This window comes from Harmonia axyridis, chromosome 5 (assembly GCF_914767665.1).
Source record: "Harmonia axyridis chromosome 5, icHarAxyr1.1, whole genome shotgun sequence".
Classification (NCBI taxonomy): domain Eukaryota; kingdom Metazoa; phylum Arthropoda; class Insecta; order Coleoptera; family Coccinellidae; genus Harmonia; species Harmonia axyridis.
The window spans coordinates 17374191-17387549 of NC_059505.1; the positions used below are offsets into that span (position 1 = coordinate 17374191).

The 13359-nt window shown below is 32.6% G+C and overlaps 1 protein-coding gene across 3 annotated transcripts; it reads right to left on the reverse strand.

The window, feature by feature from the left end:
* Positions 1-10704: 10704 nt before the first annotated feature.
* Positions 10705-12717, reverse strand: LOC123680700. Of its 3 annotated transcripts, XR_006747556.1 has the most exons (5): positions 11788-12717; positions 11481-11673; positions 11163-11373; positions 10840-11056; positions 10705-10791 (listed from the first exon to the last, which is right to left on the reverse strand). XR_006747556.1 is itself a non-coding variant. In XM_045618733.1 (4 exons), exons 2-4 carry the CDS (start codon positions 11549-11551, stop codon positions 11027-11029), a joined length of 312 nt encoding a protein of 103 aa, XP_045474689.1. In that variant the 5' UTR covers positions 11552-11673; positions 11788-12717; the 3' UTR covers positions 10705-11026. The 3 variants fall into 3 exon arrangements, 2 of the variants coding, with proteins under 2 accessions (XP_045474689.1, XP_045474690.1); XM_045618733.1 differs by having other exon boundaries at positions 10705-11056; XM_045618734.1 differs by having other exon boundaries at positions 10705-11056; positions 11481-12717.
* Between the last annotated feature and the right edge of the window lie 642 nt (positions 12718-13359).

The following is a 13359-nucleotide window of genomic DNA, read 5'->3' on the forward strand; positions in this document are numbered from 1 at the left end:
TATCATCGTTGTTTTATTTGTTGAAATGGCACTGCTTGGTATATAAAGCGTGAACAAAACGGGTCACAGTAGTAGTAGGATCACTGAGGATGCCTTCAATTTGTAACATCTGAGATCTTTTTTGTAAATAGAATATTATTATTATAGAGTTGAAAGGGTACCCCACAAACACAGACGTTCTCCAAAACACTCAGCATTGCATCATGACTGACAGAGTCAAACTCCTTTGAGAGGTCCAAGAACGCAAACAGAGCCATATCAGGTAGGCACGAAATAGCATCCGTAGTAAATCTCCCTTCACGAAATAAAAAATGGGCATTTGATAATATATTGCATTTCTCCAGATAGCAATTTCCTTTCAATAATTTGCTCGCATATCTTGACAAACGTGACTGTGATATGAGTCTATAGTTTGATGGGTTTCACAATTGAAATCTTGAATTCCCCTAGACAATGAATATAATTAACTACTTGTTAATCTCGACTAACAATTTATAATTTGAAACAGAAAGGTTATCGGGTATGTAGTCAAACTTGAACAATTTTAGCTCTTTATTGCTTCAGCCAAGCTTTCGGACAATAACTTGTCCTTCTTCAGGACTAATCAATGTGAGTCTCAAATGTTAAAATTATTACAATGTCCATATATAATATGTAACTCGCAAGGAATAACTATACTTTTCTATATGTCTTTTAAGATTTGACTAGTTGTTTGATTCTGTTGTTAAGATTGAGAAAAGTATAGTTATTCCTTGCAAGTTACATATTATATATGGACATTGTAATAATTTTAACATTTAAGACTCACATTGATTAGCTCTGAAGAAGGACAAGTTATTGTCCGAAAGCTTGGCTGAAGCAATAAAGAGCTAAAATTGTTCAACTTTGACTACATACCCGATAACCTTTCTGTTTCAAATGAATATAATGCATTGTATAATTTAAAATGTGTTAAAATCAAATTTAATTTTTTCAGATACACCTAATACTTTTCATCGATAAACACGAATAACGGAACTTAAAATAATAGAAACTGGTACTTGTTAATATTGAAATTCTATGCGGCGCACGCCGCATATCTAAGCCCTTAGTTCTTATGGTAGGTTTATGCACCCTTCATAAGAACTAAGGCTAAACCTAAGAACTAAGGATTGAACGTTAACAAATCAAGTTCTTAGGTAAATTGCATAAATACCCTAATTCATTTGTAAGCGTTCAATTCTTAGTTCTTAGGAATTATGCATAAACCCACCATAAGCTCTTAGTTAAATTAATGAAGTTCGCATGCACTGCATAGAATTTCAATATTAACGATTACCAGTTTCTATCATTTTATGTTCTTATGGTGGGTTTATGCGACATTCCTAAGAACTAATCCTAAGAACTAAGGATTGAACGCTAACAAATCAAGTTCTTAGGTAAAGTGCATAAATGCCCTCATTGATTTGTAAGCGTTCAATTCTTAGTTCTTAGGAACGTTGCATAAACCCACCATAAGCTCTTAGTTAAAGTAATGAAGTTCACATGCGCTGCATAGAATTTCAATATTAAGGATTACCAGTTTCTACCATTTTATGTTCCGTTATTCGTGTTTATCGATGAAAAGTATTAGGTGTATATGAAAAAAATTAAATTCAATTTTTTCACTATCAATGTCGAACATCAAAGTATAGAACAAATAGAAAGTAGTTCGAGCACGTGCGCTTTACTTTACTAAGAACTAACAAGAGTGTGCATAAACGCCACTGAATTCTTGGGTTTAGTTCTTAGTCCTTAATTCTTAGGAATGGTGCATACACCCACCTTTACACTAGCACTAGAAAGTTGACTAATGGTGGGTTTATGCAACATTTTTAAGAACCAAGACTGAACCACAGAATAGAGAGGTATTACCTCTCTATTCTGTGACTGAACCTAAGAATTGAACGCTGACAAATCAATGAGGGCTTTTATTCACGTTACCTAAGCACTAGCACTAGAAAGTTAGCCAACTTATAATGGTGGGTTTATGCACCATTCCTAAGAACTAAGAATTGAACGCTAACAAAACAATGAGGGCGTTTATGCACGTTTCCTAAGAACTAACAGGCCAACTTTTAATGGTGGATTTATGCACTGTACCACTATGAACTAAGAACTGAACCTAAGAATTCAGTGGCGTTTATGCACTCTCTTGTCAGTTCTTAGTTAAGGCATGTGCACGTGCTCGAACTTCTTTCTATTTGTTCTATACTTTCATGTTTGACATTGGTATTTATTGTGAAAAATTAAATTAAATTTTTTCAAATACACCTAATATTTTTCATCGATAACCACGAATAAAGAACGTAAAATGAAAAAACGTGTACTCGTTAATATTGAAATTCTATGCGGCGCACGCGTACTTCTATATTTTACCTGAGCCCTTAGTTCTAGTTAACAGTTGGCCTGCTAGTGTTAGTTCTTAGGAAACGTGCAGAAAGGCCCTCATTGATTTGTTAGCGTTCAATTCTAAGTTCTTGGGTTTAGTCTTAGTTCTTAGGACGGGTGCATAAATCCACCATAAGAACTAAGGGCTCAAGTAAAATATAGAAGTGCGCGTGCGCCGCATAGAATTTCAATATTAATGAGTACCAGTTCTATCATTTTATGTTTTTTATTCGTGTTTATCGATGAAAAGTATTAGGTGTATTTGAAAAATTTAAATTTAATTTTTTCACAATAAATATCAATGTCAATTATCAAAGTATAGAACAAATAGTAAGTAGTTCGAGCACATGCCTTTACTAAGAACTAACAAGAGAGTGCTTAAACGCCACTGAATTCTTAGGTTTAGTTCTTAGTTCATAGTGGTACGGTGCATAAATCCACCATTAGTTCTTAGGAAACCTGCATAAACACCCTCATTGATTTGATAGCGTTCAATTCTTAGTTCTTAGGAATGGTGCATAAACCCAACATCAGTTGAAAGTTGGTCAACTTTTTAGTGCTAGTGTAAGTTCTTAGGTAAAGTGCATAAACGCCCTCATTGATTTGTTAGCTTTCAATTCTTAGTTCTTAGGAATGGTGCATAAACCCACCATAAGCTCTTAGTTAAAGTAATGAAGTTCACATGCGCTGCATAGAATTTCAATATTAAGGATTACCAGTTTCTACCATTTTATGTTCCGTTATTCGTGTTTATCGATGAAAAGTATTAGGTGTATATGAAAAAAATTAAATTCAATTTTTTCACTATCAATGTCGAACATCAAAGTATAGAACAAATAGAAAGTAGTTCGAGCACGTGCGCTTTACCTCACTAAGAACTAACAAGAGTGTGCATAAACGCGACCGAATTATTGGGTTTAGTTCTTAGGAACGGTGCATAAACCCACCATTACATTAGCACTAGAAAGATGACAAATGGTGGGTTTATGCACCATTTTAAGAACTAAGAATTGAACGCTAACAAATCAATGAGGGCGTTTATGCACTTTACCTAAGAACTAACACTAGGACTAGAAAGTTGGCCAACTAAGGGCTTAGGTAAAATATATAAGTGCACGTGCACCACATAGCATTTCAATATTTATGAGTACCAGTTTCTATCATTTTATGTTCCGTTATTCGTGTTTATCGATGAAAAGTATTAGGTGTATCTGAAAAAATTAAATTTAATTTTTTCACAATCAATAGCAATGTCAAACAAGTATACCGGGTGTAACAGGATCATGGTACACCTCCCTTATCTCCGTTAGTTTTGAAGGTAATAGATTGAAATATGGGATATCCCATATACATAATAACCGACACTTTTGAATCAACAAATGGTTTTTTTTCACTTCCTGTTTCGACGGAAGTGATGCCAACTTTCGATTTTTAAATGGAACACCCGTATATTATTACATTTTTGAAATCTGCATAATTTTCTGAATCCAATGATACCACATAAGTGACATTTCAAACGTCAAAATGTTTTATAATTTAATTTTTAGTTTTCCATTTAAGTGTGCCATGATGGTTTTGATTTATTCCAATTGACCCGTCTAATACTAGAAAAATCGAAATCTCGTCAAAGTTACTAAATTGCGTTTTTTATGAGCAAATACAGTTCATCGTAATCGTTTTTGGGGTGAAACTAATTTTTTTCAAATGGAACCATATTGGTACCTGGTACCATTTTTTAGTACTATTAATAAGGAATTTATTCAAACATGTTAATGAAATGTGTGTTCAATAAAATCAAAATTACACCTTCTCTTCTTCTTCTTCTCAAATCACTTATTGGTGATTTAATGGGTTCGCATTTAGCATGTACCCAGATTGGTAAAATTACACCTGAAACAAAATGATTGTCAATGTCAAACATCAAAGCATAGAACACTTAGAATATAGATAGAAGGAACGGAAAATAAGCATTTGAACCCTTAGAACATTAATAAGAGGAATGGAAATCGCCTTGTAACTGAAGCATTTGTTTTGATGCCAACATTCGTGGCTCCTTGTCTGACCGGCGTCTATAGCAGTGGCGTAACATATTTTGATTTATTTTGAAATAATCAATTGATGCTCAAAAATAGTTTAGAGTGTGATTTATTTATGACTATTTCCCTCGTCGTAATTTGCACCAATCAGAAACGCGCAATTTTGAATTACAAATGGTTTCTAGGTGGAAAAACTGTTTGGCAGGACCTGTCAGCAGTTTATTCGCGTTTACCCGCGGCAAAACTTGACAGTTGTTGTCACCAAAATTACAATACATAGGTAATGCATGCAGAAATTATTCTGCATGCATTACCTGAGTAACAGATTACTGTTACTCAGGAAATAGTCTTGTCAAATACCATTCGGGCATCTAATTTTTCCTGTGAAAAAAATCGAAAAAACACATTGCAAAGTAATATTTTTTGACAAAAAGCATTCGTGCAGGTGCAAAAATCCTCGTCTTCGACTCGGATTTTTGTTGCCACCAGCACTCGTGCTTCTTGTCAAAATATTACTTAGCAACGTGTTTTTTCGATTCTTTTCGGAAAAATTAGATGCCCTTATGATATTACTTACGAATATTTCCCTCCTGTCAAAAATTCTATGCATATGGAGAACAATTATCGAAAATTACAGCGATAATTGCATTGTAGGAAGCGAAACTGCACTGCGATAATTGTTCTGTTCATAGATGCATAGTTTCTATGCATCTTACACAGATCGAATCTATGGCAATTCCATTCTACATCAGTTTGACATGTGATATAACAGTTTATTTGGGAAATATTCCCCCGAATTACACTCGTGCATCAAAATGACCAGATAATTTCGCATTCCAGCATGTTTTCTTTGAAAAACTGCATTCGGTCATTTTCATTTTTGGAGAAAGAGCCCTCCACCTTCGGTGTCGGGCTCTTTCTCCAAAAATAAAAATGAACTCATGCAGTTTTGATGACAACACGCTGTCATGCAAAATTATCGGTAATTTTGATGCACTTGTGCAATTACTCACGAAAATGCTCTCGTAATTATAAAAGGTCAATGTTTTTCTCAGTTTTATGATTTAGCTATTGTGAAGTTAGGAAAAAAAGATTTCTGATAATTATTACACATAAATACGGATTAAATATTTTTCACTGTACGAATTTCAATTTAACACTCAAATTATTATTTCACATTTCTTAAGAGGTGCATTTTCTGTTGCATTTTCTCATATAAAATATTCTCTGTAAATTTCTCGAGAATCTGATTTAAGAGGGAATGGTACCACTTGACTGGTCAGTTCAAAACTTAAAGGGGAATAACTATTCTTGCAGATCACCGATTTGTATGGGGTTTTCTGATAATTTCTTCAAACAATGGTCTGAAAGGCAGGGACGGGCTATTTTTAATTTGCGAATGAAAAAACAGAAAAAAAAGTTGGTAACTTTTCGTTTTCATAAAGGAATTGATGATATGGATGAAAGGGCTTATCACTGATTTATTTTAAAATTATTCGTAAAAAAAAAATACAGAAAAACATTTCAAAAGAGCTGAAATCACGTCGTAATAAAATAGTTATTTATAATACAAGTGCAGAAGGCATTGGTATTCTTCCACGAGTTCAAAATTCAAAAACGAGCCACGAAGTGGCGAGTTTTGGAATGAACGAGTGGTAGAATGAGCCTTCTGTACGAGTATTATACATTATTTTCTCTAATTCATTGCATTTTCATTGAAATTAATGAAATATTTCCATAAATATATTTTAGTGATTTTTGCATTGAAAAATGTTGGTTGGCAGAACTGATTTCTTTAAGGCAAATTGATGAATTGACAGATAAAGCTGTGGCGGAAAGTTCGGAGTACCAACATAGAATAATAAAATATAACCATGAAAACTGTGCGTTTCTGATATATTCTCGCACGATTTTGTTCTACAAGATGTGGAAGAATGAACGGAATAACCACAGAATTAGAGAAAAGAATTATCTACCGTCGTATAGTGCTGCCCCTACTGTATAAATTCGCAACGAATCACCAGATTCTTCAATACTACCTACAATTTGATAATTCCGGCAACGTTGCTGCGTTATGAATCAGTTCTCAGTTAGAGTCGTAAACAGTATGTATTAGGTGAATAGAAAGATTTCCAGCTTGTTCGTTTCTTTTCGAAAGTTTGAAGGTATGAACAGATCGACGCGGGACTTCGGGAACGGGAGCGATGCGTTCAGCGGGCAGATTGCATAGCATGCACACCTACGCGAAAATAATGAGACACGATTATTAGTATGAATCTAAAATTATGTATGAAAATGACAGTTTTTCGGAGGAAGAAGTTTTACTGCTCAAAGCCGTTGATTTCCATCCCACAAAAGTTTCTTTCCCGCTCCCGCAGTCACGCGTCGGTCTGTTCATACCTTTATTCAGTTTAGTTAGCTGTCAATTCTTCTCGATATGGGTAACAAGAGATTCAAGGATTTATTTATTCTGATCCTATTACTTGCTTTTTGGGAGTATCATGTAAAAATATCAAATTTGATTTCTACAGGAAAACAAGAAGAATCTTATTAGTTCATGGTCATTCTTATGATGATACTATTAGTTTAGCCCAAATTGCCCTTCCAATAAGGGTAACCTTGAAAGAAGAATACTATTAGTTTTTTAATCATGCATAATCTGTTTTGTAAATATTCATTCAATACCAATTCATCTTTCAGTGTATGGGAAAGAGATTATGTTCATGCACAACATGAAATAACATTTCAGTTGAAATGGTAGATAATTATATGGTAATATTGAAGTTCAGTAGGTACTACGATGTTACGATGTGAGTCAATTTCTGAACATGAGAATTTTTTGAAATTTGAGAACCTTTTATTGCCTTCAAAATAAATGGATCGTAATTGTGAGCAAGGAGTATCAATGCGATATTGCGATATAACAACTGATTTTTGTACGAAGTCAATTTCTGAGAATGAGAATTTTTTATAATTCCATTCTTTTTTTTCCTTCAAAAAATGAATCGTAATCCTGAGCATGGAAAATCAATGCGATATTGCTATATAACAACTGATTTTTGTACGAAGTCAATTTCTGAAAATGAGAATTTTCAAAAAAGATTTTAGTCCTTTTTTTGCCTTCCAAATTAATGGATCGTGATCCTGAGTATGAAAGATCAATAAGTGATATAAGAACTGATTTTTTACCAAATTTCATGTTTATAGTTTTCACATTTTCCGAGAATAATCTCATTAGTACGTGGTCATTCTAATAATTATGACAACTATTAGTTTTTTTAATCATGTAAATTTGTTCCGTAGATATTCAGTCAATCCCAATATCTTTCAGTGTATGGAAATGTGATTATTTATAAAAATAATCACATAATCATATTGTGCATAAGCACAATAAGAATTAATATTTCAGTTGAACTGGTTGGTAATTATAGGGGAATATTGAAGGTCAGTACTAAGATGTTATTATTGTTTAGAAATTTCTTGATTCTGCATAGTCAATTTCTGAAAATGAGATTAGAGTCCTTTTTTTCTCTTCAAAATTGTTGGATCGTAATCCTGAGCATTGAGAATTAATGCGATATTTTGATATAACAACTGATTTTTGTACGAAGTCAATTTCTGAGAATGAGAATTTTTTATAATTCCATTCTTTTTTTTGCCTTCAAAAAATGAATCGTAATCCTGAGCGTCCTGAATATTAGAATCAATGCGATATTGCTATATAACAACTGATTTTTATACATAGTCAATTTCTGAAAATGAGAATTTTCAAAAAAGATTTTAGTCCTTTTTTTGACTTCCAAATTAATGGATCGTGATCCTGAGTATGAAAGATCAATAAGTGATATAAGAACTGATTTTTTACCAAATTTCATGTTTATAGTTTTCACATTTTCCGAGAATAATCTCATTAGTACGTGGTCATTCTAATAATTATGACAACTATTATATATTATATATATATATATATTTATATTCTGGAAATAAAAATTTTTGAAAATGTTAATTCTTTTTTTTGCCTTCAAAATTATGCAAAATTATTGCCTGAGTATGGAGAATCAATGCGATATCGCGACATAACAACCTATTTTTGTACGTAAGCAATTTCTTAAAATAAGAATTTCTAAAAATGTTTATTAATTTTTTTTGCCTTCAAAATTAATGGATCGTAATCCTGAGCATGGAAAATCAATGCGATATTGCTATATAACAACTGATTTTTGTACGTGGTCAATTTTTTAAAATCGGCTTTTTTTTCAAATTCCACTACTTTTTATGCCTTCAAAATTCATGGATCGTAATCCTGAACATGGAGAATCAATACGATATAACAACTGTTTTTTGTACGAAGGCAGTTTGTGAAAATAAGAATTTTTGAAAGTTTTAGTACTTTTTTTTTGCCTTCAATATAAATGAATCGTAATATTCAGCATGTTGATCAATACGATATAACAACTGACTTGAAATGAATATTGGTCATAAATGCCCATGTTCTATCATTCATCCGATATCATATTTGGATGACCATCATATTGATGGTTCATTTTGATTTGGCTAACCATAATGAGCAAAATCAATATTTTGCTCAATGAATGTGACCCGCTTATGTGAAAAGTTTCGGTGCATTTGTTTTGATTTTTTTTTATTATTCTACTAAATACGTTTTTGAATCAAATTAATTTTCGTAAGAATGAAGGAATCTGAACAAATTTAGCATAAACATTTTTTCTCGAACCCATCTGATAATAGTCGATCCTAATTGATATTTCTCACAACTTCGCAAGCGAGTTATTCCTTTCAAAACATCTGGTCAATCCGTCCTAGGAAGATACCTAATACCATCTCTGTACCTGTCTTTCGAGCTCGAAGTTGCTGCATTGCCAAATGTTCGAACAACCGTTCGTACAGTTCGCTGCGATTTCATTGGCTGGCGTGTAAGAATTGAATGCCGTCAAACGTATCTGAATTCTTAGATGTGGTAGAAAAGGACGGAAGATCAGAAGAACGTTTGAGATTGCTCCACTCATCCTGAAAAGTGACGGCATCTCAAAGGGGCTGGAGGGAGCTGAATAGGTAAACTTTGACAGATGCGCTCAAACGCACGTGGTACCATTACCTCTTAACGTTTTATTCAACACTGAATGGCATGATCGGCTGGTGGATTTGAATTGAATTTATTCAACTTTTTCAAAACATAATAAACTAGTGAAAACTATTTTTCATGAACAATGATTTACTAAAAATTTGAGGTAAATTGTCTTAGGCCCCATTTTGTATTTTCAGAAAAGTTGAAACATGACAAAATGATGGAGTGAGTATTGCTACTTTCATAAAATAATTAAAATTACTGACAAAAAAAATTACTATTTTCCCGTGCCTGACTTCAAGTTCCCCAATCTTTCTCTAAAACATAAAAATCATTATTTGCAATTTCATGTCTTTCATTTCTGCTTTTATGGGTACAATAATATTCTCAGCAAATATATATATAATATAATATATGATGCATATAATATATACTAAAATTACTAATGCGTCCAGAAGACTACCTAGATTTGATATAAGGAAAATATTACTATATATTATTCAATCATATGAAAACAGGTCATGAATGTAGCAATAGAGAGAAAAGACATTAGAAAAAACAACAGAATATATTTATCAAAGAAATACAGAATATAAATATAAAATATTGGTTTACAAATATTATTAGAAAAATCTATTGGTTCAATAAAACAAAAGAATATATTTATCATAGAAATACAGTATAAATAAAATTATTGGTTTTAAATATTATTAAAAAAATCTGTTGATTTTCAAATATAGTTTTTGTCAATCTACTTCTCAACCGATTCAAATATAATTTTGCACTCTGTCGATTTCTCAATTCGTGGTGAATCCTCAAATTGAAATAAGTTTCCAAAATCATTTTCGTTTTAGGAGGGCCATGGATTCTCTCTGGTTCATCATCAAACAGATGCTGATTAAAACATTGAACAATTTTGGATCAACACTTCAATGTAGTGAGAACCAGACGGGATAACAACTTCGAATAATTTTTATCGAATATATTAAAAACTCTTTCTACGATCTAAATGTCTTTTCAGCCTGAGTACAGATATCAACTACAAATTGAGAGGCATTGGTAAGATACCCCAAGGTTTTTCTCAACTGTAGTTTTGACTCGGTGCTGTTTGACATCAGGATGGTCACACACAATTTTTTATTTTTGACCTTGAAATTGGACAGGATTCTTCGAGACAACCTAAAGTATTTCTTTCACAGCATAGGGTTTTCCAAATGATGATGTGAATAGTCTCCAATATAGCGGGGATTTGAGAAAAACCTAGAAAAGTAGAATTTAAAATGGTGTTTTGTTTTTGATATATCTTACTTCATTTTGGATATTCTTCGTTTCCCAGAGAAAGAAGTTGCACTAGAGCTAAATGATGCACATTTTGAAGGAGAGCTTAATCAGTGTTTCTTCTGAATCATTGGTAGTTGGAGTGTCAATTCTCAATCGTTTTTTTAATGGAGATTGTATTTTAGAATCATATAGAGATTCTGTAGAGTCCTGTTCTTCAATACTTCCATTCCCTTCTGAGTAAGTCCTGCAAATTGCTTTATGTTATATGGTAATATTCTGAGGAAGATTTTCATTGCAAGAAATGATAATGAATATGACAAATTATGAAAAAAAATTTTGTTACAACTTACAGAGGCATTTCCAATTAACTTCAGAAGGCAAACCTCCTGGATAAGCCTTAGGTTCTTAGTGTCACTAGAGCTAGAAGATGCACATTTTGAAGGAGAGTTAAAAGTAGCTAAAGTCTCAAATCTCAATCGTGTTTTTGGTGGCGATTGTGTTTTAGAATCAGATTCTGTAAAGTCCTGTGCTTCAATACTTCCATTCCCTTCTGAGTAGGTCCTACAAATTTTTTTATATTATATGATGATATTCTGAGGAAGATTTTCATTGCATGGAACTATAATAAATACGACAAATTATGAAAATAAGTTCTCGTAACAACTTACAGAGGTATTTCCAATTTGATTTCCGAAGGAGAAGGCAAACTTCCTGGGATAAGCCTCTTTCTTAGGTTCATTAGTCGGAAGCAATCTTCAGGAAAATGATTTGATCAAAGAAAACATTTTTTTTTCCAACATCGGTCGGTTCCAAGAAATTCTCTGCAACCATTTTTCTCGATCAAGTTGACTCGATGGAAGTCTTAAAAAAAAATTATTAGTCGTATAAATTAGTTTTGGATTGTTTTTAATTATAACTGAATATATGCTTTAAGGAAAAAAATCAGGATTCTGCACGCCTATGGATGGAACTCACCTGTGAAGACTAATCTCACCTCCCACAATATAAGTGAAACCACACAAAAAACACCTGCTAGGCATATCTAATATCACTTCTAATGGTTATAAATGAAAATTCAAAATAATTAAAACAAGGAATAATGAAGATTTAGCCAACTGAGGTGGTCTAAAGCCAGAACAAAATGACAGAATTCCCGAATGCACGTTGCCACATCGACAGATTATCTGAATTGTCGGAAAAATTTTGATCTTTTTCTTCGTTCATTCCTTCGTACTGAAAATAGAGCTGGCAACGTTTTCAATTCGGCTAGCCCAATTGTGATTGGCGCGTCTAAGCTTTCATCTCTCTTGTATTCGGGATCGGGTTCGAATGTTTATTTTCCGTTCCTTCTACTAAGACAATTTAACCCAAATTTTCAGTAAATCATTGTTCATGAAAAATAGTTTTCACTAGTTTATTATGTTTTGAAAAAGTTGAATAAATTCAATTAAAATCCACCAGCCTATCCTGCCATTCATTGTTGAATAAATCGTGAAATCAGATTCTTGAGAAATTTACAGAAAATATTTTATATGAGAAAATGCAACAGAAAAAAAGATTTCCTGCGAATTCCGACTGCCCTTCACATCTTAAGAAATGGGAAATAATAATTTGAGTGCAAAATTGAAATTCATACAGCAAAAAAGATTTTATCCGTATATGTGTTTAATAATTATCAGAAATCTTTTTTTCCTAACTTCACAATGGCTAAATCATAAAACTGAGAAAAACATTGACCTTTTCTAATTACGAAAGAATTTTCATAAATAAATCACACTCTAAACTATTTTTGAGCACCAATTGATTATTTCGAAATAAATCAAAATATGTTACGCCACTGCCATAGACGCCGGTCAGACAAGGAGCTACGAATGTTGGCATCAAAACAAATGCTTCAGTTACAAGGCGATTTTCATTCCTCTTATTAATGTTTACATAAGATAATTCCTGAATGGACTGTAGAACAAATAGAAAGTAGTTCGAGCACGTGCGCATGCCTTAACTAAGAACCAACCAACGAGAGAGTGCATAAACGCCACTGATGACCACAGCATACTAAATACATCTTTCGAAAAGCGAATCTACTACGAGCTTAGAACATTAATAATCTATATTCTAAGGGTAGCAGCGTATACTGTTTTTGTAGGTTTCTTTAACCATTTTTTCAAATGAAAAATCTTGAAATACATTGTTATTTGAAACATATTCTATTTTCCATAAAATTCATCAATTATATTTAAAGCTGACAAAATACTGATCCAAATATAAAATAAATAAATAAATAACGTCTTATTCATTCATAGCATTATCACATAAAGTAAATTTATATATCTCAACATATTATTGGCCCTTTCGAAGCAACATTTTGTTCATGAATCTATTCCTATCTTTTGTTTTTATTCTATTGATTTCGGAAAAGTTATTTATAATACAAGTGCAGAAGGCATTGATATTCTTCCACGAGTTCAAAATTCAAAAACGAGCCACGAAGTGGCGAGTTTTGGAATGAACGAGTGGTAGAATGAGCCTTCTGTACGAGTATTATAC

Bases quoted from the DNA above. Each gene is read 5' to 3' on its own strand.
- LOC123680700 (XM_045618733.1), bottom strand. From the start codon at position 11,551: ATGAACCTAAGAAAGAGGCTTATCCCAGGAAGTTTGCCTTCTCCTTCG. The intron at 11,374-11,480 runs GTAAGTTGTTAC...AAAAATTTGTAG, and splicing joins ATCAAATTGGAAATACCTCT to GACCTACTCAGAAGGGAATG. The intron at 11,057-11,162 runs GTAAGTTGTAAC...AGCAATTTGCAG, and splicing joins AGTTAATTGGAAATGCCTCT to GACTTACTCAGAAGGGAATG.